We start from the raw sequence: 26695 nt of genomic DNA, 5'->3' as shown, positions 1-26695 counted from the left end.
CGCGACGGACGGGGGCGCAAATGTGGGGCAAATCGAAACTGCAATTATCCGACATTGACTACCTCCTCGGTCGGGGGTCGGGGGTATTTTTAATCCCCCGCTGCCGGGGAGCGGTGGCGACGTCGAGCTTGACGTCAAGCGGGCTAGAGACGCGGATGATTTGCTCCGGCGTATAGTATACATACGTATACTTTGTCAATAGCATGGGACGCGCCGCCGCTCAGATGATCGATCGGTCACCGCCTTCGCTCTCTCGCGATCGTCTCCTCTCTCCCGCGCGATATTTTCCCCCTTCGTGGCTTGGGGGTCGCGCGTCTCCCGCGCACCGGTGATCGATCGCCGTCTGGCCTTGAGATCACTCGTCCGCCACGCGGAATATCGATAATTTTAGTTGCATACAATGCTGCCCCATTAAATTATCGCCGGGGGCACGAGAAGGGGAAGATTGTCTTCTCGAGAAGAAATCGGAGAAGTTATGCAATAAATCAGGGACTGTGTACATTGTGAAAAGGACGTATAAAATGTACATTGCATACCTATTTCGCTGGAAATTGTATGAGTTTTGCACTTGTCGATGTTTCTGTATATATATTTTTTATAATGTATGGTGTAAGATATACAATTGAGTCGAAGGCTCAGTTGCGACTAATATCTTATCAGAGAATTATAAGAATGGTAATGATATAGTAATCGTGAGGAACATGACGTCAAAAGCATTATAAAATACTAGTCACAATGATAGTCTAATAAAGAGCCTATCCATATTTCCACCGACAAATGTCACTGAGGATAAATGCAAAAGCCAAGGGGAGTATAATCGTTTATTATAAGTCACTCACGACTTATATCAGGCCAGCGGCGTAGCTTTTCCCTTTAGAAGTATCTTCCCATTTCTCAAACACGTACGATACAACTTTATTTTAATATGTAATACCTTGCTTCACTTCATATCGTGTTTTAAATGTAAACATTATTATACATATATAAAATATATAAAATAATATATGTACATATGTAATAATATCAAAATTATGAATATATAAAAACAGAATTTTATACATACACACGCCCACACACATATTATTATATATTTTCCCCTTTGTACTATTATTATCCAGTAAGTAGTATTGTAAAATAAAAAAAAATAAGAAATTAAATAGAAATATTAGAACTAATATTAAAAATAAATCGACATTGCGCATAGGGATGACCTAATTTCACAATTTTTCGATGATTATTACTACAAGCGTCTATCATGAAACTCTGAAAGCAAAGTGTCGTCTGCATAATAAAGAGATATAAATACATGGAACGTGTATGTGTTGCATGTGCATGCGCCGCATCCCTCTGCAGCTACGCCTCTGGCCGCTGGCGTCTTCGTGCGAGTTACGAGGAGGACAGCCAGGCCGAACAATGATCCCGAAATGTCCCCGCGCGCGTTCGGTTAAACCGGTCTTTAAGAGGCAAGCGAGGAGATCGAACCCGTGTGTCACTGTACCGCCTGTTTACCGTACCGACTCACTTATTTTCGGTCCGCGCGAATTCAATGGCAAGCGACGCTGGCGGTTTGCCAGCGGCGCGGGCGCCGCGACGCTACCTCCGATCCCTGCGGACCCTTCGACAGTCTCTCTTTGATTTAACGGCGTACACCGATACCGATACTCTTGTAAAAATCAATGTCGAACACCGTAGCTGAGAATATTTGTCACTTTGAGAGAGCGGCGGTAATTAAACGGTTAATGAAAAATTTATTAATGAGATTTGATAAGATCTAATGAGTTTGATCTTCGACCGAAGATGATTAAAAGTTGTCTGTCATGATTTGGCTAAATACGTAATGTTCAAATTTTAAAGGATTCATTACTGAGATTGAAACATAAAAAATAACTTAAAGTAAAAGATTATATAATTTGCATTACTCATATGTATGAAATAATGTATTGAGTTGTGATAAGCTTAACAAACGTATTTGTTATTTATATTAAAACTCTATATATATCATTATCCTCTTCTAAATAATATAAATAATAAATGTGCATGGATGAAGAACTGTATCAGTTATATATATATGTACATTTTTAAACCTAATATAACCTTTGCAACTGATATTTTCGTGTTAATTAATTCTGTTTCGATGTAAGTTGTTAAAATGAGAACTCGTTAAACGAGATATTTTGAGGAGATTTCTAATTCCTTTAGGTAATATCATCTAATTATGAGACTCTATATACACACTTGTTTTTCTGCTCGTAAACTTATTTCTGTAGTTGCTAATACATATCGTCTTATTATTAGTATATTAATAATACCATATGTAAACTGTATTATATTATAATTATATGATATATTAATACATATATTATTGTTGCGATAATATTATTGCCCAGTGTAGTATATATCGTCATATTGCGATATATAAAAATAAAACGTATAGTGAACATATTACAATAATCATCAATGACAAAACAGTATCAAAGACCTGTAATTCTGAACAAATTATCATTATTGAGCAAGGGATATCTTGGACATGTTCAATCGACACATGTAACATCGCACGCAGGTTGAATTTACGAAATACGAACATACGTAGTATACATCATAAAATAACATTTAATGAAGAATCAATGTAAGAAATAAATAATTAAGACAGACAACAGTTTCAGACAAGAATGCAGAAATTCGTCAGTATCGCGCTCGTCAAATCAAACGTGAAATTACCAATGGCTATTCGCGAGCGTCGATTTTAGCGAAAGAAATTCAAGGAAAGCGAGATTGTGCAAACTGGCACATACCTGGCGATAATTGTGTGCCAACTGCACCTCCGCTGTGTTCGGCGAGGAAATGACAATGTGAGATGTATGAAGATCTTGGTCGATTTCGGGAGATGTAGATCATCCGGATCGTTGATACTGAAAGAACGCGATGCATCAGGATGGAATCAGAAAGATATATTGAGTCAAATTGACATATTAAATCGTACCGTCCAATTGAATATCCGACGTCTCACGAGGCATCCACAAATTTTTCACGCGAGAGATTCACTTTGGACGATAATAATCGACGAGCGGCGCGGCAACCATTCGAATCCGCTTTTCACGGTTTCTTCGCGGAGCGTTGCGTTGCGGAGCGTCCCGCCGTTCGAGAATGGCGTCTCTCGATACATCGCAGCTCTCGAGATATCGAAGCGGCCGCGACTCTCGCTCGTTCGTTCCAGCTTTCTGCACTCGAATGGAGAGTGCAAGAGAAGGTGGAAGAATTTAAAGAAAAAAAGTGCAATCTCTGTTCTTTCTTCTTTCCTCCATGAAGTTGCGTCTCGTTCCGTTTTACCCTCGACGCTTTTTCTCGCTGTTTCCTCCCGCGGCCACGAGTCTTCTGCGGAGGCGCTAGTGCACGGCAAATATTCACTTGTGATTCAGCGCAGGTGGTTTGCTCATTGCTGTCGCGCCAAATTGAGGAACTGTCCGTTGCGAGCCGATTCAAATCCGACGCTACGCTCCTACGATTCCAATAAAATCTTAATATATCTGCTAATTGTCACTCTAATTCGCTTAAAATGTGTCGTTATCCGCGACTTCGAATAATCAGCGTGAATATCGAGTGAGAACGATGTGCTCCGATCGTGAAACCGCAAACGGTTCCGGAGAGCGAAAGTATCGTGCAAAATTCTCGTTCATAAATACCGAAAATCGCGATATCTGCGATTACTCTTGTATTTCTTTTTAATTTTCGTCATGTTCCCAAGTCAATAAAGTTTTTTTTTTTTAATACGCATACATTAATGAACTTTGTTAATTTATTATTACCCTCAACAGATTTGGATGTCGTAATTTTAATCAAGTAGCTTTACTGCGACTTTTCTCCAATTGTTTGTCGCGTTGTCGTTCAAAAATGTCCATATGTAGATGTATATGTGATATGTAGAGATGTTGTGAGTATCGCAATGTATGGAATTCAGGTTCATTAAGTCCATTGAACCCAAATGACTGTGGGAACCCAAATGACTCAATCATTTCTGCGATTAATTTTGTCTTTGATTGACTGTGCAGTTGATCGTTGATTGTTTTTCGTGCACCCGTTGTTACAAACGTATATGATACAATTACAGGTCTAGACTGTATCTGCGCTCTTTCTGTATCGCAAGAGAAATTTTGTTTATTCTAAATATGTCATTCGACAGAATAATGAAGGACCATAAATTTCCTGTTGACATACACTTCCTGAAAATTAGCGAGATCTGAAAGGACCCTGCATTTAATTCCAAGATGATTTGGCTCTTATTGTTACTTGTTATTCGTGAAACATCAGCCAGCAATGGCAATATGATCTTAAGAGATCTGGGAGAGAAGGAATATTCCTTGATAAAAGGTAAGAAGCTAAAACGTAGGAACTGATAAGTAGTAGCTAACGGGAAATATTTTTCTTTTCAGCAAAATCATCGCTGCCACAACATGGAAAATGTTGGCATACTGCGCTGCAAGCGTTGGAGAGTAGTTGTGACAAATTGAACGATCAGGAGCACTCGCTTCTCGCTTTGCGCCTAGCGAATTGTTTCCTGGAGGATTCTGGTCACGCGACCTACGACTGCTATCTCAGTGAAACGGAAGACGAGCGTCGGTAAAACGAGTATTTTTTATTAAGTAGTTTCCTATATTTTATGCTTGATCTTGCGATAATCTGTTAATATTTATTTCGCAGGAAATGCATTGGCGGCATGGCAGACCGAGCGTTCAGTGTTTACAATGAATTCTACACTCACGCAACTCATATTTGTTTCTTTTTGAATCATGAAGCTTGGCAGGCTGAAGTTGATAACACTATCAAGTTGTACGTACATATATAGTACCCTGTGTAATATCTTTACACATTGTAAAGATACAAAAGCCCTCACGTATTTCTACATATATGATGTAGATTGTTTCAAGTATCTTCCCGAATGAAGGATCAATTACTGGAAGCATCGCAAATGCAAGGTGTAATATTGAACAGTCAAAAGGAGGGTTTGCGTATTCAAAATGAGCTTTTAGATCACGGCAAAGAACTCGAGACTGTACTACAGACTTCGTCTGAGACAGTTAGCAATATGGTGTCGGATTTCAAGTGAGTTCGTAAAGCTGATTTTTAAAAGGTTTGAAATTCGATTTAGTCGAATAGTAATTAATGTGAATTGTCGATTTGAAATTCTTAAATTTTAGAGAATCGGCTAAGGATCAGAAAGAGCTGCTTTACGAGATCTTTTCATATATACGCACTTTCCAAAGCTGGATTATTGGAGAAGTGTCTTGGTTTCAATCTATCATATTTTACACCGTCAGCTGTATTCTCTGCGCGTTATTCAGTTCTTCTAAAAGAACGGTTGATGCAAGAGTTGCGCTTTTTAGTATTCTAAGCTTAAATATAGTGGCTGAGAGAATACTGGTTCAATATTACGATAAGATTATTCCTCAGTCTCCGGATGATAAGGTAATATTATTATAAAATTTTCAAACAAATTGTTTACCAAAAAAGTGCTACGCTCTCTTACAGACGCACCTGTTAAGTACAACATGGTTGTACAGAAAAATTGCCTTAACACTTTGTGCTACAACATTATTCTGTACATATTACTATTATAAAGACGGACAGTTAGAGAATCATAAGGCTTTACAAAGAATCGAGCAGCAATTGGACGTCATACAGAAAACTACAACTATTTCCAACAATATTGAACCAATTCGTACGTATTGGTATGGATTTTATGATGTGAAACTCTTGCATAATAAATTGTATCGTGTTTAGGTTACTCGAGACGGCTCGCGTTGAAACGTTTGCACACGATTTCTGATAAACTGGAGGACACCGCCGACGTTAAGAACAGCAAATAATTATTTTAAATTGAAAGCCTATCATGTATATATACACGCTTTACTAATATAATTGTACAAATTAAATTAAAATGAAAATATTTATGAATATTTACAGAAACATTTTTTATGCACTTATATTAAGTATGGTAACAATTAAATAGTTTTACAACACATGTTAACGTATTGATGCAGTACTACATATGTAAAAACGCTATACTGTTGGATAACTTCGTAGAAGATACGTGACCTGCTTGTGCGTGAGGTTCTTACTTTCAGGTACAGGTACCACTTGATCCTGCGTGGAGCGCATACGCTGCACATTATCGGTGTAAGTTTTGTAGCATTTATTTAATGCGTTTACTTGCGGGACACATCTCTTGTCTTCAAACTCATTTTCTTCAAGGCACGATAAAAGCAAGGTCATCTCGTACAAACATCCCTGTTCTGGAAACAGAAATATATTAAAATTGTATGAAGTAGAAGTTTTCTGAATATTATATTTTACCGCTAACTGTAATAAATATTGAAACGCTCTGTGCGGAATGAAGTTTATAGCCTACGCTCAGCCACATTGTAACAAATATATACAACTAGAATACAGTAAGAAACGGTCTTTAAACATATCCATTGGGGAAAGAAATTGGTCTTTAGACATACCCATTGCTCTCTGACCTCCCTTCGAACTCACAAAGTCCCTTAGTTTTAACGGCATGATCGCCTTGAAGGGTACCTTCTTCTCATTCTGTGGTTGCCTCGCGTTACGAAAAAACAGCGACGTCAACCTCATCTTTCTGATAATAATATAATATAAATATGAATATCGTACTACTTTAATATTATATAAATATTAAATTACAGTGAAATAATATAAAGTTATGATTTTCTTTAACACGGTTTAACATGGAGGTTAAGTTTCTCATCAAGCTCTATATCAGAGTGACTGAACGCATGGTTTTTTATATCGACATACAGACACAATTGATGACAAAATGTAATTTTGATAGTCGTCAATAAATTTTGCTAGACGTACATTAATTTCTTTTGCAAAGCAGAGAAGCCGGAGAAAAGTAGACCGTTCGCCGCGACCCGCAACGACAATCGACAATCGCGTTCGTCGGCTTTGCCGGCTTTGGAGAAAACGCGACCGCGACCGATCAGATGGCGGCAGCGTTTACTTTCAGTTTCGATCGTATCGGCCGGCGTATATATCCTCTTTTCGCAATTTCGCATTTGAAACGATTTAAAAGGAAGAAGTGTCACGAGAGAGACCGCATAAAATTATTACGTCACCAGTATGCGAGTGCAAAGTTCAGTTTTTTTTAATCAAAACAAATAGAAAATTAATTAAAACAAATTAGTCGCTTCGAACGCAACCCTGTACGAGTTTCTATCTTTCCTTCTTTTTCTTTTTCCATGCGCCTTCTGCTCCGCTTGACTGAAATGCATGAAAATTGCGTAGAAACAGATTTATATATATATTCAGAAGTGAAAATGCGTTTCTCTCTTTTTTCCCCTCTCTCGCGCCAAAAAGAAACGGTTAAAATCAAACGAAGTTGCTTTTAGCTTAGTGTTTGCGCGCTATTTTTATCGCACTGATAATGAGACGGGACGGGGTAGGGTACGCCGAACCGAAGGAAATCGCGAGGATTGGCAACGGCGGCTCTTTCGCTGGGGCGGGCGGCGAGAACGGAGAGGAGCAGAGGCGCAAGAAAACTCCGTACACGTCGCGCTGACGCTTAACCTCAAAGTCACGCGTGACGGGTGACGGTGTCGTTTTGGCGGCAAGGCCACGTGCGCGCGAGATCGCCGGGGGAACGGACATATTTGGCTGTGCCGAAAGGGGACCGCCGACCGGTGAAGGGGGAATTTCGTCGAGCAGGGTAGCGTCAAGGTTCAAGGATCGAGAATGGCGGAGCACCCAAGAAGTGAGTCTATCACAAGCAAAAAATATGACGGCGGTTTTTCGCGCGCGCGTCGCACATTTTAAGATAACGGCGCAAATAAGAGGCTCGCCGATAAAATTAAATCGCAGGGAAGGACGAGAGAGTGAGAGAGGGAGGGAGGGTGTTTACGCGGAAGCTCGTCGATAATGCATCGTACGATGTTTTTTTGTTTTTTTTTGTTACGCGATCTCGAGCGAGCGAGAAAAATTCCATGTTTGCGAACAGCGGGTGTCAGCCAGTGTCGGCCCGTCTGTTATCTCGTGGGATATGTACGATGTACATACATATAATAAAATACATATATGTGTAGTTTCGGTGAATTTTTTTACGCAGTTTGTATTTGTCCGAATTTTTATTAATTATTTACTTCTGGAGCTTTATGAAGATTGTCCATGAGACTAAAACGTGATTATTTTATCAGCATGTGATTATGTATCTCTTCTTGAGATAATAATAGATTAAAAATATTTTCTGTTTATTTGAAATATATATTTATATATTTTGAAATATATATATATATATATATATTTAAAAACTATATTTGAAATTATATATATATGAATAAATATATAATTATACATATAACTTTAAATAATTATTATAATTAATAAATATATATATATATAATTAACTTATATTTATTTATACAATTAAGCTATATATTTATAATTACTGTATTAATTAAATCATATATACATGACTTTAACAAAATATTTGAATTATTTAACACAAGAATCTTAATACGTAAGAATTTATCATTCATGATAAGCGCTATCATTCATGATGCTATTTTTGTGGCCTTGGCGATTAACACGCCAATTATTCCGAATATCTTCGGAAAATTGATATTTTAATTATCATAAATTGTAGTAGTTTAAGATTTTGGAAGTCGTGATATGAAGAATTGAACACATGTAGTGAGAGCAAAATGACGTAAGTTTTTTTTTTTTTACCGAAACGAAACCGACGTCGCGAAATCGCGGAGGACGGCTTCGCCGCTCTAGATTTTGACATAGCTTTATTTACAAAGAGTTTCGCAGCCGCGGGTGTATAACTCATTCCAGGCTGCTTTGAAAAGTAGGTCCGCGTCATTAACTTAATGCCGGGGGCACACGTAAAAAAAAAACAACCACATATTGCACAAATGCAATTATGTTTTTACATCCTTCAACGTGGATGGTGGGACTTACATTTTGTTACGTAAGAACGTATTGATTAAGTCAGCGTGTCAAAACGCAAGTATTTTAAACATTTTAAATAAATAAAATAAATAAACTAAAATTTTTAATAAATTCTTCCAAACATACGTAATAAATAAACATAAATTTTTTTTAATCTTACGAAGTAATTGTTAAATTCCTATGTTATAATTACTGTACTTTGTCTTTTCTTGTACGAGAGATATACGTAGTACAGTGTTATATATGTATAATAATACATACGTACAAAATGCAACGCACAATTACATCCTTACAATATACATCAGTGATAGGCAAAAAATGATCGAAATTGCATTGCGGATAAAAAAGAAAACAAAGGCTATATTTAAAGTCATTCTTTACTCTTACTATGTCACGATAGTTATATCTTATGCGCATTTCAAGTGAGCCAGCAAGAATTTAAATTTCAAAATTGTCTCATATTATACATTCTGTTCCGCTATCGCGTTTGCAATCGTCGCGTATATATTGTTAACGTTAAAGTTCAACAGAACGCATTACTATAATCTAATCTAAAGTGTAACGCTTTATCTAACTAACTTTAACTTAGTCTTCAGAGAACATTTATATAAATAGAAAAATAGAGAGTCATATAATAAGAGTTATAACTTGCTGTTCAATTTGATTAATTGTTTACGAAAGCGGAAGTGTGTCTTTTAATGTGTGTAATCGACAAATCTGATTGCATACGTTTTGTCAACGTTAAATGATTCGCTGCCGCAGCAAAAAGTTAATGTGATTTTGGTTGTTCATTGGGACGAAATTTTTTCATTTTAATCGGCATAAATTAGTACATCTGTTCCCACTGAATCGGATCATATTGGAAAGAAAGATAAAGAAATCGGTTTTAAAAAAGATCTTGCACATAAATCGCTTTCAAAATGAAGCAATTAAGTATTACATTATCCATCGATCGTGGATGTCTCATCGAAGCTCTAATTATGGAAAATCAAACAGAGGATTAAGTTGTTGTCATTAAGGTCACGCATTAATGAAATCGATTACGATCAATTGAAGGCTTGCCCTTGAAAATAGAAGTGTGAGGAGACCTATTACATCGCGACGATGCCATTCAAGAACCGCGAACTCATTGGCACTCGCCGACTGATTTGCCAGTCATCGTTATCATGAGATATATAGCGTACACATTATATGAGTATCTCCGCACGCATGATTTGCGTGGCCTTTACAATTTTTACGCGTGCATCATACAAAATAAGCAACGTTTTTCTTTAAGTGTACAATCTGATAATAATATAAATTATTGCTGTTATTTTAGCGATTCGCGAATACCCTCCTTTCCCCGTGATTCTTTCATGAGTGGCGAAACAGTACATCTTATTTAAGAATTTAAGAAAACTATTAATAGTTCTCTTAAACGATGAGGAATGTAGTAGATGTATCTTATACTTTTTGCGTTATTTTATCTCTGTTTTTGCATCATTATGCATCATTATGTCTTCGACGGCCATATTTGTATGTAAATTATAATATCTATAGAAATAGCTATATAATAACTAATAATATACAACATCATGCAGGGGCGTAGCCAAGATTTAATTTCGGGAGGGGGGAGATATATTTGAAAAGATTTAATACTAATTGTAACATTAGCGCATATTACATGTATAAAGGTAGTAACTAGTAAACTTTCGAAATAAACTTGAAAAAAATAAGAAGAATTTCTTTCTCGAATTATGTTGTAAACCCCTTAAAAGATTGTAAACCCCTAAAAGACACTTAGAATGACTTTTCAAAAACAATAGTAGGCAAGAAAACCCTGCTTATAATATATGCCTTTGTATTTAGATGGCTGTACATTATTTAGGACACTGATGTTGTATGTGTGAATGAAATAAAAAGCTATACGTCTTTTTACGGTAAAAAGATAGTGAAATACAGCGTAAAATAATTTAGATACCTTTTACATCTGAATCAAACCAAAGCAACGTCATTTTACTGTTAAAGGACTACAATAGAAGCCTGAGCGTTTTAAAAAGATTGCGTACATTGTATAATTGGTACGACGGACATATGCCATCTTATCAATTATTATTACAGTCGTTCAGAACATTGTCTTTAGACTTTAAAGCATTTACAATTTTATTTCTCTCTTCGCTTTCAACCTTTCATTCTCATATTTGGTTCCAAAATTTCGGAGGGGAGATTTATCCCCCCAACCCCCCCCCCCCTGGCTACACCACTGACATCACGTAATTGTCGGTACGTCAACTTGTCATGATGCTGGGATAAGTTCGGATTAGTCCGCAGACAGGTGTCTCGTTGATTTCCATATACGTCGGTGCTTCCAACGGCCTGGAGCTTCTCCGTTTGTGGAAATAATATTTGTACAAATTGCAAGAGCTAAGTTTATGTATAGTAACGTCACATTACGTACATTGATACACGAGGACTGAGTCATCGTTATGCAATGTGTCATATATTCTCCAGTATAGATTGCACATCGCACTTGCGTAAATAGAATCTATACGCTCACAAACTTTTAATTGTAAACAAAATATTTAAGTAACAAAATCTTGCAAGATATGCAAAAATCTTGCGCGAGAGAATGTACGTGTAATTGGATTCGCTGATAAGAGAACTTATCATTCCATCGCCTTGACCGGAGTGCTCTGTGATTATCAGAGCTAGATAAAAATCTAAATCTGATTCGCACTTGGAGATTGCCGGAGAATATTTGCTAGTGTGCGTAGAAAAACTAAAATAGAGATAGAGAGACGCATGTTAGCAGGCAAATTTCGCGTAAAAGTGCCAAGATGGCATTGCTTATGCAATCATTTAAGTATAATTATCGATAAGGATATCTAGCTGGAAAGATAAAAATCCTTACTGTATTAATCATCGAGCTATCTTAAACAACATGTTTATATTTAAAACCATTATGTTTATTATGTTGCTTAGTTAATTGCTTATTATAATTGTTAAGTTAAGTACCTAGCTTCGCGAGCGTCAGGCTCCTTCATATAATATCCTACCTACGTTTCTGTTTAAATATATACATTTGGGATAATGAAGGTATTGAATTGTTTTTTTTTTTTTATGGAAAATGATTGGATGATCAGTTTATCTATCATCGAGGGCACTCCACGATTGCCTCATAAGCGTTTACGTTTGCCTGATTGCACGTGGTGCGCGCATGCAAGGCAAATCCGACGCCAGTCGCGGTTCTGCTGGTGAAGCGGCGAGATTGTCGAAGGAGTGCGGCAAGACCTACTGGCACCGATAGTCAGTCGACTTCACGTGACTTTTTTTAGTGTCTTTCCCGTGCGACTTGTTCGTAAACCATGAAAGCCATGAGTACCTTATCGAGTAAGTTCAAACACGAATATGTTTGCATATTATATTTCTGCTTCAAAAACTGACGATTTTAAATATTATGCAACTAGCAACTCGCATATTTTGATGATATCTCAGAATTTTTTATTCAGCAATAAATTATACTGTCAGAAAACTTAATTTTTTCTTTTTTGATAAATATGAAAACTAATGATTCTAAACTTCCATGGGTTTCTGATTTAAAAAATATAAAAATGATAATTAAATGGTAATTATGCATTATATCAACTTTTTGTCACATTACGAGTTATAGTGATATGAGTAATAATAAATATTCTGTCTTGTGAGTGATTAAGTGGGAAATATAAAAAAAATAAAATATGTGATGTAGTTGGTGCATCAAAGTATACTAAATAAACGCGAGAAAAGGAAGAAACAAAATTTTTAAAATTTTTCAAAGAAAACGTTAATCTTCACGTGACATATGTAGTAAGGTCCACAAATTTTCGATCCAAGAATATAAAGAAGTAAAACTGTGACAATTTGCATTTTTTAATATATAATAATCACTTCTTATTTCAATGTTTTTTAGAACGATGAATTAATTTTTTTATACCACTAAAAAAATATTTAGAATTTTTGTCCTTAAAATAATTTAATATTGCGGAGATTACTTCTTTATCACTGCTAAATTTTTTTCCACGCAAATCGGACTCAACCTTGCAAAATAAAAATCATAATCACTAAATAGAGGAATAGAAGAAGCGATCTCCGCAAAATTAAATTATTTTAAGGATAAAAATTCAGAATATTTTTGGGTAATATAAAAAAATTATTTTATTTATTAATTTATATTTTAAAAGTGGTATAAAATAATTTATTTTAATTGTATAAAAATTATGTATAGAATCGAGAAAGGATATAACATATATAATTTTTTTTCATAGATTAATTAAAAATTATTCTTATTTAAATCATTTGTTTTAGTATCTGAAAAACCTCGTAAATATCTTGGAAAGATGTTACATTATACAAAGGAATATATAATTATTTCTTTTGTACACGTTAAAAGATCTTTTTCATCTTAACCGGATGTGTAGGTGTAAAATGACTAAAGACGTGAATGCAGTAGAAGTAGACGATTTCCAAGGATATTCTCAGAATAGGTTCTAAGTATTGATATTCTGAGAATATCAATACTTAGAACCTATATAGAGACAAACATTCACTCTTATTAGGGATGCTTTCTATTTAGTGACCCAAGTCGACAAAAACTTTTCTCATTTCACATTTCTCACACAACCGTGCAAAATTTCCTGCACGATACACAATAACACTCCAACGCATCCTGTAAAAGCTATAGGGTGTATTCTATTTAGTGACAAAAGTCGTTCTATCTTTCTTGGCAGTCGAGTAACAAAGACAGAACGACGCTTGTGTCACTAAATAAAAAACATCCTATAGCTTTTACAGGATGCGTTGGAGTGTTATTGTGTATCGTGCAGGAAATTTTGGATAGTTGTGTGAGAAATGTGAAATTTGTAGTGATTTATAGTGTAGTCTGTGTGTGTGATATATAATTTATATTCATAAGAAATTCCATGTTCTGTTGATATTTAATTAAAGAGAAGATGACAGTTTTCTCGCACGCCACGTGGAAGTAAAGATTTTCTACGTTTGCACATTAGATGTATATCTCCACGTGGTTAATTTCCTGCCGCAAAATATCTCTGTATGACCTCAGCGAGACTGTAGATTTTACCATTACTCATTTCATACGGTATTACATAGTATGTAGGAAATAGATTATCAAATTTTAGTGATATTAATGTTTAATATGTATGATTATTGCGTCGTCACAAAAATGCATATGAAAATATAAGAGATAGCGTCACGTCGATTACGTCGAACTTAATGAATATTTCAATTTTACGTAATAGTAAAGTGACAACGGTCGCGATTTTACTCCAAGGCTTTTATCCCAAATTATCTAATTGCCATTAATCGTGCGAATTGTGCGAATTGTCACTTTTTATATCAAATATTGGGTCATTCCATAAATAATGCATAATGGTATAAAAGGGAGTTTCATTTTCATTCATTCATATATTCTTTAGCTCAAAACCGAAAAACTTTTATCGCTAGGGAATTAAAAATTTAAGATTAAGATGGGAATAAGTTATAAATAATAATATATTTTAGATTAAAATTAAAATGTGAAAATTTTTTGTTTTATTTCTAAAATATTTCTAAAAAACCGCATTACTTATGGAATGACTTAATATTAGGAATACAAGTTAATTTTATAAAATAAATAACTATGCAGAACAATTGATTATTAATATAAAGGTCATATGTTTTATCTCTTTATGAATATAGATAAATATATCCTTAAAAATAATATTTAAATGATTACACGTAGATAATGTTATTTTAGCACGAAATTTGATTTTACAAATAAAAGGACGGAAAAAGGATCATACATTTCCATTTTAAACATAAATCTTTTTAATTGAGCAATAGATGCATTAAATGTTGCATCTTTTGGAACTTAGTGTCCATTTGCAAGAGTGATAAATCGGTAAATTCAAAAAGATATGCCTTATTAACAATTCTTGTCACTTATTTACACATATAAAACATATGACAAATTAATTACATGTGACTGAGATAATGAATACTAAAAAAGTGATACACAATGAAATTTTTTATCATAAATAACATTCATTTAAATAAGCATTTACGATATATTGATAAAGTGCATTAGAAATGTTATAAAATAACATAATGTAAAATTATAATACCACTAAATGAAGACTAATGTTAATCGTAGGGACGTCGACGGAGGAGAGCCTGCAGTACATCAGGCAATCCCTGAAATCGGACGAAATGGATCATTTGGAAGGAACTCATTTTGATAGGCTCATCCCACATGTGTTTGTTACCTTTGGAGCATCTGTAAGTTTATTTTGAAGGAAAATATAAAATATGCAAGTAACGCTAATTGCAATTTATGAATATCCGTTCATTTCTCTCTTATAGAATGCGTAATTTAACACGTTATTGACTAGAGACTCGTTTGTTGGCCGAATTTATTGACCAGTGACGAGTTCACTCGTATTTAGAAAGGTAGTTTAAATCATCATGCGAAGTTGTTTAGAGTTAGATTTAGAATAGGTAAAATTGATAAAGTTTTCATTATATAGGATTGTGTTTATCCTTCGCTTGTCATGATTGTTTCTTTTTTTACCTTTTGTACATACATTATAAGTTAAATTTTGTTTCTGTTAAATTTTCTAAAATAAAAATATGAAGAGAGAGAGAGAGAGAGAGAGAGAGAGAGAGAGAGAGAGAGAGAGAGAGAGAGAGAGAGAGAGAGTAGCTGGTCACGAACGTTAATTTCTGCGTGAAACGTTCGGTCAACAATTAACTTTTATACATGATTCAATATTATATATAAGGGGTTTTGAACGGTTTTTTAATAATTATTTGCTTTAGAAGCATGTTTGTTATTCTCTATTAAAATTTAACTATGTAATTAACATTTTGTTTTTTTTATGTTAAAATTGGATTGTAATTTTTCGGACATTGACTGCGTAATAAATAATGAGTATATATTAATTCCTACTTATCAAATTTTATTTCCAAATTTTTAATAATTTTTATCTAACTACTGCGTTTGTTAATGTCGAAAAGGGGGACCTGGCCAAGAAGAAAATCTATCCGACTCTCTGGTGGCTCTTCCGAGACAATCTCCTACCGAAACCTACCGCCTTCGTCGGTTATGCTAGAAGCAGATTAACAGTAGAACAATTGCGTGAGAAGTGCCATCCATACATGAACGTGAAGCCGGACGAGGAGGAAAAGTACGAAGAATTTTGGAAACTGAATCACTACGTCGCTGGTTCCTACGATCAGAAGAAAGACTTTGAGCTACTAAATCGTGAATTACAAAAGTTTGAGCAAGGGAACACTGCGCACAGGCTGTTTTATCTGGCACTACCACCGAGCGTGTTCGAAAGCGTGACGATACGACTCCGGCTTACCTGTATGGCAAAGAAGTAAGCACGAATTTTGAACATATATGGAATATAATCAACAACTAAAGAAACAAACAAAGTTGCCAATTTGTTTTATGGATAAATATAACAGAACATATATATCCAATACATAAATATATCTATATTGAAATTTCAGAGGATGGACGAGAATTATAATCGAGAAGCCATTCGGCCACGATGCTGCCTCGTCGCAGAAACTCTCCGATCACTTGGCGACGCTGTTCAGCGAGGAGCAAATCTACCGTATTGATCACTATCTCGGTAAGGAGATGGTGCAGAATCTGATGACCTTGAGATTCGGAAACAGGATATTCAATCCGACATGGAATCGGGACAATGTAGCTTCAGTGCAGATCACATTCAAAGAACCATTCGGCACTCACGGTAGAGGCGGCTATTTCGACGAGTTCGGCATCATCAGAGACGTGATGCAGAATCACCTGCTGCAGATTTTGTCCTTGGTAGCTATGGAGAAACCTGCGTCTTGCCAACCGGATGATATCAGAAACGAGAAGGTAAAAGTTCTCAGATGTATCAAAGACGTGCAGCTCGATCAGGTGGTCCTCGGTCAATACGTCGGAAACCCGGACGCTGAGGAACCGGAAGCACGTTTAGGCTACTTGGACGATACCACAGTACCAGCCGGATCCAATACGCCGACATTCGCGTTTGCAGTGCTAAAAATAAACAATGAAAGGTGGGACGGAGTACCGTTCATCCTGAGATGCGGAAAAGGTAAGAAGATTGAAGGAGGTCCGTTTCTCGGCAAATAAAAGACTTTTTGTTTAACCACCGCGCGATGTCGTAGCTCTAAACGAAAGGAAAGCAGAAGTTAGAGTACAGTACCAAGATGTACCGGGTGATATCTTTGATGGGAAAGCAAAAAGGAATGAATTGGTGATCAGGGTGCAACCAGGCGAAGCATTGTACATTAAAATGATGACAAAGTCACCCGGCATCACGTTTGACATGGAAGAAACGGAATTGGACTTTACTTATGGCAGTAGATATAAGGTAAGTAATTTCGTCGATCAAAGAATTTGTCGTTGAAGTTAAAATCGGATATGTAGTAAGGCATCATCCTGCTCATTACGAATATCATTTCTTCCAGGGTCTTAAATTACCGGATGCCTACGAGAGATTAATTTTAGATGTCTTTTGCGGTTCGCAAATGCATTTCGTGCGAAACGACGAGTTGCACGAAGCATGGCGGATATTCACGCCGTTGCTTCATCAAATTGAAAAAGAAAAAATCCAACCGATTCCATATAAGTACGTAGCGCGGATTGTAAGTATTTTTAATGTGTGCAAAATATATTACTGTTTATTTAAAAATTTCAGATATGGATCCCGAGGGCCGAAAGAAGCTGACGACATGGCGAAAAATAATAATTTCGCATACTATGGTTCGTACAAATGGGTGAAACCATGAAATCAATGTTGATTGTGATATGAGATTCATCACGCAAAGTACAAATTTTAAAATATCTAAGAATATTTAAAGCGACGCAACTGTTGACTGTCACATTCCAAAATTTTTACTAAATCGTCGTATATAAATATTTTTTTACAATTTTATATGTAATATTTATATATATTTTACTATTTGTATCTTATTGATAATATTTACATATCCGATTTTATCATATATGTGAAAACATAAAGTTTGTTCTCTGTCGCTGAACTTTCTGCATTAATGTCGAAAGTATGCACTGAAGCGTTCTTTTGAGTGAAATTGACGATATCAGATATAGCTAGTTTTCTGTCGTAATGTAGCAGTATTTGCTGTGCAACAGTTTATTGTAATCTCTATATTAGGCCTGAAAATGTAACAATTGCAAATTTGCAATACTGATAATAAGCGGAAGATTAAAAAATCTATGATACTTGATTTAAAACTAAAGCAGTAATATTCCGAATTTATGAAAATGCAATAAAGTAATTAAAGTATACATACGCGCATACACACAAATGTATATACATTGTTATATATACGTTGTGTTACTTTATATATTTCCGTTTTCATTAATTTAAATTCTCCTAAGATTTTTATATTTTATTACTTAAAACAAGTTTAACATATTACATTATCATTATTTTCAGTCCAGATTGGTTTTAACGATTATAATAAAATTAAAAATTTTTCTTCTGAAAAATCAATTCTAAATTACAAACTGATTTAATCAGTGTGCCGTTTTATCTGTTATGTTGATCTTCGCATTCTTTATATCTCGAAATCGTCAGTACAAGAGAGCTGCACTAGTGCAGCCACAAAGAACAAACCTATAACATCCATCTAATATTGAGGCTACCTTAAGATCAAGATTGCGGGGGAATGTGAATCAGTCTTTCTTTCAGATTAGTTTTATTAAATCTTGACAATCGAAACATATGTGTGATACCAATCGCGGCATCCTGTACAACTGTCTTTGATAGCATAAATTGTACAAATAATTGTACGCTAGAGATCTGTGAGATTATTCGATTGCGTAACTTACGTTAAATAAATAAAAGAAAGTTGACTTGCCGTATGTGTATATACCTACATTGTGGAAAAAACCTTATTCTAAGTGTACCAGGTAAGCGGTAGCCGATCATCTTACATCTTATACAGCACTAAATTTCGCAGCTCAACATAATCCTGCTATTCCACTTCCTCTTAAGATCAGCTATACATGGATATATAGATACAAATTGATGTCATGATTAACGATGAACTGAAGATATATGTATAATTTATGTATACGTAATAATTATATGTATATATATTTGTATTATCAAATAGTGCAGGCTAGGAGGAAGTAAGATGGTCTCTGCACACGTACATCAAGGTTCTCTTGAAGATTGCATATGTTCACTGTGATAGAAAAGGAGAGGACATGTAAAAAACATATAAATGTAGGAAATTGAATTATGGCGTATTATTATGCCTGTAAATTATGATATATAACTCGATCTACGGAAAAATCAGATGGTACTTTTAACAGCAAAAAAACCAATATATTTTATTAAAATGTCCTAAATTTTTAATATTCTCTTTTATATGTATATATATATATATATATATATAATTTCAAATTTTATATTATATATATAATACATATATAATATATAATATATATTATATACATTATATATATAAAAGAAAAAATTATACATTTATTTAAAATTGGCTGCCTATAATGATAGAAAATGACTATAAGCCACTATGTTGCATTGCACAAATTAAATACGAAAGAAATTTGAAATTTTTTACGCGTTTTATCAGAAAGTTTCTTTGTTAAACATTTCCTAAATTAGAACCGTTCATCGCGATATCAAATGCAACTTGGAAATTTTTGCAGTGTCGACATGGCAATGTTTTTTCGCTTGAACACTTCTCACAAGTTTTGTAATTCGTAAAAATGTCGCAATTTCATTCAAGTCTATGATTTAAGGAAAATACGATTCACATGCGCTTTATACTTATATGAAATTTAGATTTCACACGCCGCAGGATCCAACAATTCATCCCAATTGATACTCCTCTGAAACACCTCCTGTTGCAACCATAATTCGTAATGTTGCTTGAACTCCTCGGTCAACTCCATATTTGCACCGAGCACGGACGTTACTGACGCGTCGACTGGTTCCATTTCCTCGTCTCTCGGAATGTTCGAATATCTTCGATTATTGAACTGATCAACGCAAGTACGTAGCTCGCATTCTTCAACTTGGAAATCCCACGGCCGTGCTTCTAAATCTGTTTAATCATTAGTAATTCAAAAACGTTATAAATTATTTGCAAAATTATCGTTAACGCGAAGTATTAAATAAAATATTTTCAATTTTTTTATTACCATTGCCGTACGCCCAATCGTCATTTAAGCGATGTCGAACCTTCGCATAAATGACACTAATAGTTTTCATGTTTGTCTTTCTCCACTGCCGACCGAGATACTTCGTCTGCATTTTCAATAATTTTAAAACGTATAATTGCATCATCGCATGCCTGACTTTTAACGTGCGTTTTAAAATAGGTGCTGATTTAAAAACGACTAACATCTGCAAATATAAATGCAACAAATTAATTTTCATAAATATAAATATAAAATATAATATTTAAAAAATAGCATTATTGATTTAATGAAAATTGGCTTACCATTATCCTACTGTGTTTCCATTTGGTTAATTTGTTCAAAATTCTTAATAAATTAATGCAAGAGAAAACATTTCTCCATGAGAAAGACTGACTATGGCCGATTTCGAGACTTTCCGTAGTTAACTCCGGCTGATCGCCAATGACACACATGGGAAAGTCCAAAATAGGAATACTGTTGTAATATAAATTATTGGTTATACATATATTGTGAACACTTATGCCCGACGTTTTCACTAACATCGTTTAACTTGAACCTTAGTTCAATTCACTCTTTGTCTGTTTCTAAGGAAGTCTTCCTTAGAAACAGACAAAGAGTGAATTGAACTAAGGTTCAAGTTAAACGACGTTGGTAAAAAAGGGCATTAGAAACTTAAATCGCAATAACATTTTACTTACACATTCTTCGCTTCAATGTATGCTATAATGTTCTGATTTAAAAACTTCAATACGAGAGGTATGCAATTGGCAAATACTAAATGCTGTGACATAAATTCGAATTGGTATACGTGATTCAGTTTGAAATGCTTGAGCAACAGTAATAAAATTGCAGAAACGGCTTTAACAATAATCTCCTTATGTCGGTTAACATCGATTCCTAATTTCATTGATTGCAGCACCGTCATTCTAAAAGTGTGTTATAAATTAAGTATATTTACAATACACATATCATTAAAAATGTATTCATATTTAACAGCTGCAACATTATTCAAAAATCGGATATAACTAATGAATTATATTTGATATTTTTATCTCTAAGATTTTATGTACATTGATATGTTGCATCTATCATTACTCATACTCACGGCATCTCCTCCGGCAACACATCGGCCAAGATATTAATGCTGTCTGTTTTAGCTTTGCTTGTCGGTGCAGCAGCAAGTAATATTTTCAGTAAAGCAATCATATATTGCGGCAAATTTGGTAATATAGCTTGATAAAGAATTTCCGTTGGTGTTTGACGAAGCGGTGGTTCTAGAGTACTCATTGGATTTCTTGCTATCTCTTCTTCCTTCCTTATCTGAATTTCCGCTAGGGATGTATACATATGCTAAAATATATTATAATATTAGATATTACAATAGCAGATTATATTGCAATACTGTCATAAGCCAAGAAAATATACCTTTTTAAGGGTAGTGACCCCTTCGTGGATTGGTTGCGGTAAACCCGCTAAACTCTCTCTATCGCCTTGTAATTTGTAACCGACAAACTTCATTCTGGCAACTTCAAGAAAGCTGTCTACGTCCTTTTGCCTCACTTTGGGTGTCCATGGTAAACCTGATTAATGATATATTAAATATTAATACTTGAATATGTGAGAATTATAAAAAAAAAGAATTAAAAAAAGATATTACTTTTTATTATAAGCTATACCTTTTCCCTTTATAAGTTGTGGGGTACCTGGCCTTAATTGTGACTGATTATTCTGATCTTCGTAATACGATTGATTCCAGCCGCCAGGTCCACCAGGTCCCAGGAATACAATCAGTTCGCCGTCTCCTTCATTTGCTGTATTATTTGGAGGTTCTCCTCCTTCGTATTCCATACCTAAGCCTGGATCATCTAACGAGCTTTGTTTCATCAAACTCTGAAAAATGTTTGATGATTAACATGTATGAAAGTAACAATCATATAGGATAATCTTAGATCGATGAATTACCCGTCGAAAAGGTCGATTGTTCCTTTTCTGATTTTGCGTTTCTAACAAATCTGCTGCGCTCATAGGCGGAGAGCTGGCTCTCATCGTCCTAGCGACTTCGATAGTGTCTTCCTGTAGCGTATCGAGCCCTGCCTCCTCACGATACTGCTTCTTTAACTCTCTGAGTGCGTCGATGCCACCAAGAGAGACTAGGATTAACTTCCACAGAAGCAAGAGAACTTTTTTCATAGGAAAATGTGGTGCCGAGCCGCTGCAGAAACACGTCACCATCCCGAGAAGTTTAACAATCAGTAATTCTTCTCCATATGGATTTACTGCAAAAGAAATAGCCGTTTTAAAAGGAGCAAATTTTTTCTTTGTAAGCATTAAAATGTGCTGTATAAACAATGACATACCAAGATCTTCTCTAAATGCTTCAACATTGTCTTTATATTCACTGTGCTCGATATTTTTTAATTCCTCTCTCATAACTTCTGTTATAATATATAAAACGGACAGAATGACTCTTAAGTCTATCGAATCAGCGAGGCTAACAGCTAGCTTTCTCATCGCTGAGGTAGCAGTTGTGCTATTTCTACAAAAATTACTCAGTAGAAATTCGACCTGAATTCAACTGTTCTAATATCGTGCATACACACGTACGAAGAAACCTACTCAATCTCAATGTTCAGCAGTTCAACAAACGCTGGAAAAATGCCAGCTTCGTAGAGTAACATTACGTTTGTTCTAGTCCAGTCTTGTTGTTCCTTGTCAGACTGTACCTCAGCCCAACAACCCTGAGCTAAATAAAGAATACAACGCGCTGCTTTCATCCTGAGTTGTTTATTGGAAACTTCCAGTTGATCCAGTAACTTGTAGATTATCGATCTCTGCTGCGGTCTCGTCAAGTTTTGCCACCACGGCCGTAAATTGTACCATTCCATCTGATCCTCAAATGCCTGGAATTTATTTAAAGAAATCAGACAATTCGCTCTTTGCACTTGGTAAAACAGAATTGTACCTTAAGATTAAGCTGCAACTCATATTGCTCCGTATAACTGTACAACTCAGCGATTTCATTAGCGTGTATGTCAGTGTCGTCATAAATAAACTCTAGATCCGTAGTTCTGCTGCTTTCCTGGAATAATAAAATAATGAGACATATGTTAAATAACTTGAAGGCGAATTGAGTAGCAAGAGCTGCTTGAGTCGTGCAATTTTTATTTCTGCTGAACATGAATATTGTCTAATATTATATCAAATTTGCTACAATACTTGTAAATAAGACAATAAATAAAACAATACATGTACCATAGAAACAGCATATTTTTGTATTAAATTTTCCATATATTCGTAAACATCATTAATAATTATTATTTTAAGTACAATTAAATTAGAGGGTAAGATATCACTTTGTGAATATTTTTCTTTTTTAAAGTTTCAAGATGATTTATGATGTCGGAATTCAGGATCAAATTCCATTTAGTTCTATTTAATTTTTGACTCGCTATGTAATATGAGAAACACTTTGAGGATCAGAATACATGCATACATAAAATATATATAAAAATACATAGTGCACAGAATTATAAATAAAATTCTATCCTAAAGGCTACTTTGAACAACCTATAATTTATCAGATTAAAGGCCCTTTTTAAAGGATTGTTCGTCTTGTCAGAATTTAAAGGATTGTTCAGTCTTGTCAGAATTTAAGATAGAGTTCGCGATTTCATATCCTGTAAGTATAACAAAAAAATATTTGAAAAATCAGAATATACAGATGCAATATATTGAATTGAAATATATAAAAATACATGGCGTAGAAAATTAAACAGAATTCTATCCTAAAATCTGCTACACGTCTAAAGCAAGCTTTATTTAACATTTAGTCCTTCTGTTAGAATGAAGCCTTTCTGCTAGAACTTGTGGATGCTTTTTTTTTTAATGTGTTTGGAATAAGCTTGGCTCCTATCGTCGTGTCTCAAACTGATTGCTCCAGTTTTTTGACACAGAATTTCTGATTTTCCCCCTGAATTTGTGGACGCTGGCGTGGGATAGGTTAGGATCGCCGATCTGGTTCACCGTCGCGTTTTTACGCTATGCAAATTTTCCAGCGAGTGTTTTTCCAGCGCGGACTCACGTCGTTGCTGGCCGCGACCCGCGAGAAGTAGGTATGGATGGGTGGGAGTTGTCTCCCTTGGAGAGGATCACGCTTGCCGTTCCCGTTCGCGTCCATCGCTACGTCGCCCAACATCTCTCGTGACGGGTGGTGGTGCTCGGCCGCGAGGCTCTCGGCGCCTTCTCTCCTCAGGCCATCCTCCAGCTCTCGGTCCAGAAGTCTCGTTACCAACCGAGACATTTACGTCGGCCAGCCCTCTTCTCTCGGGCGACGGGCACTACGGGCAGAACTGTTCTGCGTTCTGCCTGCCAGAACGACACGAATTCCACCGTAGGCAGTAGGCTGTTTGTTTCCCTCCCCCCGCTTACGTCACTCCCTAACCCCGGTCTACGGTCTACGATCAACGGGGATACGACGTACGACACCCGCGACACCGTCGGACGCCTTCGCGACGCGATCTCTCTGCTCGCGATCGGACGCGTTCGGGGACGATCGGCGTTTTTTCCCGCGAAACCCCCTCGCGATTACGAATCGTGCTTGTCTAATCGTGAGTTTCTTACACGACGAAAAAAATACTTCTGTGTATATTATTATTACTCGACAATGGCAACGTATGATGTAACGATATTAAGATAAAATTAAAGAATAATGTAACAACTTTAATATTGATTATCAAGTTGATTTATGTTATAGGCAAGAATATATAGGATATTGTTCTTCTAATTTTTATGGAAACTTTAAATAACTTTTACTCGTGAAGATAAGACTTTTTTATCTTCGATAAAAATTACTTGAGAGAATTTCAAGAATTTTAAGTGGAACTTGGGAAGATAATTTGGGAAAATTTATAGGCAATCTTCCCACTTTGTTTCCTTCTGAATATTTATTATTTTCTGAAGCTTTAGAAGGGTACATCTGTCTTTTTGCAGAAAGTATGAAAAAGTATAAAAAAAAGTGAATAGAATAAGTAAGTCTTTCTTTCCAGCTGTGTCACATTTCACATTAGCACTCGAAATAAGTGTAGTTCCAACGGAGAAAAAAAAAGACAAATATAATCGTTTTCTATCATGCCAATTATTTCGATGCAACAATCCGGAAATGCAGCCTGCAACGTTTTATGGATGAAGAAAAGGATTTTCTCCAAGTAGCTGTTGTACTCCATTCAGGATTCTGCTTTGGAAATTCTGTTTATGTCACATGCATGTATTTCACGTCTACGTCTAATGCTCATCTAGTCCTCATCTAACAGTAATAAAAAAAATACATGAGAAAAGTCATATGAGAAGAAAAGTCGTTTACATGATAAAAAATAGTTACACGAGAAAAAAAACTCATTTACATGATGAGATAAATTATATGAAAAGGGAAGTACACATGATACTATATAATAAAAAGGAAATATATATATTTCTTATATTTCTATTAATACAATAATTAATAGTATAAATTACATAAGATATGTACGTTAGAAAAATTATATGAGAAGGAAAGTACACATGATATTACATTATATGAGAAAAATTGACGAGGAACGGATATTTTTTGCATTTCTATTAGAATCTAAATAACAGAATTATATGAGAAAGAGAGAAAACTATATAAGGGATACATAAGTTAGAAAAATTATATGAGAAGGAAAGAGTACTCGAGATGGAGAATGGAGAGCTCGACGACGAGTTCCCCATTATGTATTAGAATCTCAGTAATAAAGAAATTATATAATAGAGAAAAACTTGAAGGAGGCAACTCATAGAAAAATTTATATAAATTATTATACGGGAATATATGATATAATATTATACGAGAAAAGAGAAGTGTATATTTTCTAAGACATTTAAGGGTAACACACGAAGGTACGATCAAACACATAACAAATCCAAATTGGCGCACACAAGCAAAATTGCGCTACTACAGCTCGATTTTGTTGCTCGTTTGTAAAAAGCCAGCGGCACACGGAGCATGTTTTCCTGCTGGATCGCTTGCGATCTAGTAAATTACTAGAAATCTTGAGTGCTGAGTGGTGCAATTATAGTGATTTACTAGATTGCAAGCGATCCAGCAGGAAAACATGCACCGTGTGCCACTGGCTTTGACATAACAACAGTCTTGCATTCCTGGCTTCTGAAAACACTCGCAAAGTATTGTATTCGTAATGAAACAAGATATATAATACGTGTATATTCAGCGTGAAACCAACCGGTGAGATACAAAATGCGTTCAACGAATACATCCACAATATGCGACTGGCATACCCTTACCATGTTTAACCTAAAATTAATCTAAACGGGAGGATTTAACGGAGAATCAGCTCGTCGTCAGCGTTTCCCCGCGCAACTGTCGTTCAGAACGTCAAACGCGACCATCGTCGCACGCGAGTCACACGTGAATCCAACGTCGTCCGGCATAAGAACAAACGCTCGTGATATTCCCTC

The 26695-nt window shown here is 35.4% G+C and overlaps 4 protein-coding genes across 10 annotated transcripts; 2 read left to right on the top strand and 2 right to left on the bottom strand.

Moving 5' to 3' along the window:
- The first annotated feature begins 3427 nt into the window (after positions 1 to 3427).
- On the top strand, positions 3428 to 5951 carry LOC139776985 (uncharacterized). 5 transcript variants are annotated; one of them, XM_071714111.1, is made up of 8 exons: positions 3428 to 3597; positions 4178 to 4365; positions 4428 to 4614; positions 4696 to 4824; positions 4912 to 5097; positions 5193 to 5460; positions 5524 to 5713; positions 5776 to 5951. In XM_071714111.1, the coding sequence occupies exons 2-8, from the start codon at positions 4263 to 4265 to the stop codon at positions 5859 to 5861; spliced, it is 1149 nt and encodes a 382-aa protein (XP_071570212.1). In that variant the 5' UTR covers positions 3428 to 3597; positions 4178 to 4262; the 3' UTR covers positions 5862 to 5951. The 5 variants fall into 5 exon arrangements, with proteins under 5 accessions (XP_071570212.1, XP_071570211.1, XP_071570210.1 ...); XM_071714110.1 differs by having other exon boundaries at positions 3428 to 3650; XM_071714109.1 differs by having other exon boundaries at positions 3428 to 3650; positions 4106 to 4365.
- LOC139776987 (small ribosomal subunit protein mS37) lies at positions 5888 to 7019 on the bottom strand. The gene is made up of 3 exons (XM_071714116.1): positions 6874 to 7019; positions 6501 to 6634; positions 5888 to 6287 (listed from the first exon to the last, which is right to left on the bottom strand). Exons 2-3 carry the CDS (start codon positions 6628 to 6630, stop codon positions 6055 to 6057), a joined length of 363 nt encoding a protein of 120 aa, XP_071570217.1. The 5' UTR covers positions 6631 to 6634; positions 6874 to 7019; the 3' UTR covers positions 5888 to 6054.
- A 474-nt stretch (positions 7020 to 7493) lies between these two features.
- On the top strand, positions 7494 to 18891 carry Zw (glucose-6-phosphate 1-dehydrogenase Zw). 2 transcript variants are annotated; one of them, XM_071714106.1, is made up of 7 exons: positions 7494 to 7768; positions 15137 to 15261; positions 16000 to 16364; positions 16501 to 17099; positions 17173 to 17378; positions 17476 to 17636; positions 17706 to 18891. In XM_071714106.1, the coding sequence occupies exons 1-7, from the start codon at positions 7750 to 7752 to the stop codon at positions 17794 to 17796; spliced, it is 1566 nt and encodes a 521-aa protein (XP_071570207.1). In that variant the 5' UTR covers positions 7494 to 7749; the 3' UTR covers positions 17797 to 18891. The 2 variants fall into 2 exon arrangements, with proteins under 2 accessions (XP_071570207.1, XP_071570206.1); XM_071714105.1 differs by lacking the exon at positions 7494 to 7768 and adding an exon at positions 12136 to 12336.
- Strip (striatin interacting protein) lies at positions 18713 to 26675 on the bottom strand. 2 transcript variants are annotated; one of them, XM_071714103.1, is made up of 12 exons: positions 26522 to 26675; positions 23166 to 23282; positions 22820 to 23103; positions 22561 to 22739; positions 22166 to 22479; positions 21880 to 22093; positions 21629 to 21783; positions 21309 to 21553; positions 20902 to 21129; positions 20506 to 20677; positions 20204 to 20408; positions 18713 to 20106 (listed from the first exon to the last, which is right to left on the bottom strand). In XM_071714103.1, exons 1-12 carry the CDS (start codon positions 26522 to 26524, stop codon positions 19841 to 19843), a joined length of 2382 nt encoding a protein of 793 aa, XP_071570204.1. In that variant the 5' UTR covers positions 26525 to 26675; the 3' UTR covers positions 18713 to 19840. The 2 variants fall into 2 exon arrangements, with proteins under 2 accessions (XP_071570204.1, XP_071570203.1); XM_071714102.1 differs by lacking the exon at positions 26522 to 26675 and adding an exon at positions 24285 to 24737.
- Between the last annotated feature and the right edge of the window lie 20 nt (positions 26676 to 26695).

The sequence above is a fragment of the Temnothorax nylanderi genome, unplaced genomic scaffold, assembly GCF_030848795.1.
Source record: "Temnothorax nylanderi isolate EJ_2023f unplaced genomic scaffold, tnyl_v1.0 TNYL_tig0134_pilon, whole genome shotgun sequence".
NCBI classification, from domain to species: Eukaryota; Metazoa; Arthropoda; class Insecta; order Hymenoptera; family Formicidae; genus Temnothorax; species Temnothorax nylanderi.
This window is presented reverse-complemented; position numbering and strand designations above follow the sequence as displayed.

What these genes read in the sequence shown, in the direction of transcription:
- LOC139776985 (XM_071714111.1), top strand. Translation starts at nt 4,263, where the DNA reads ATGATTTGGCTCTTATTGTTACTTGTTATTCGTGAAACATCAGCCAGC. An exon ending in AATATGGTGTCGGATTTCAA is followed by an intron (nt 5,098 to 5,192) that starts GTGAGTTCGTAA and finishes CTTAAATTTTAG; the next exon opens with AGAATCGGCTAAGGATCAGA. An exon ending in CAACAATATTGAACCAATTC is followed by an intron (nt 5,714 to 5,775) that starts GTACGTATTGGT and finishes TATCGTGTTTAG; the next exon opens with GTTACTCGAGACGGCTCGCG.
- LOC139776987 (XM_071714116.1), bottom strand. Translation starts at nt 6,630, where the DNA reads ATGAGGTTGACGTCGCTGTTTTTTCGTAACGCGAGGCAACCACAGAAT. An exon ending in GGGAGGTCAGAGAGCAATGG is followed by an intron (nt 6,288 to 6,500) that starts GTATGTCTAAAG and finishes TTCTGTTTCCAG; the next exon opens with AACAGGGATGTTTGTACGAG.
- Zw (XM_071714105.1), top strand. Translation starts at nt 12,312, where the DNA reads ATGAAAGCCATGAGTACCTTATCGA. An exon ending in CTTACCTGTATGGCAAAGAA is followed by an intron (nt 16,365 to 16,500) that starts GTAAGCACGAAT and finishes TTGAAATTTCAG; the next exon opens with AGGATGGACGAGAATTATAA. An exon ending in ATCCAACCGATTCCATATAA is followed by an intron (nt 17,637 to 17,705) that starts GTACGTAGCGCG and finishes TAAAAATTTCAG; the next exon opens with ATATGGATCCCGAGGGCCGA.
- Strip (XM_071714102.1), bottom strand. Translation starts at nt 24,503, where the DNA reads ATGTCTCGGTTGGTAACGAGACTTCTGGACCGAGAGCTGGAGGATGGC. An exon ending in AGTTGCAGCTTAATCTTAAG is followed by an intron (nt 23,104 to 23,165) that starts GTACAATTCTGT and finishes AATAAATTCCAG; the next exon opens with GCATTTGAGGATCAGATGGA. An exon ending in CTGCTGAACATTGAGATTGA is followed by an intron (nt 22,740 to 22,819) that starts GTAGGTTTCTTC and finishes TAATTTTTGTAG; the next exon opens with AAATAGCACAACTGCTACCT.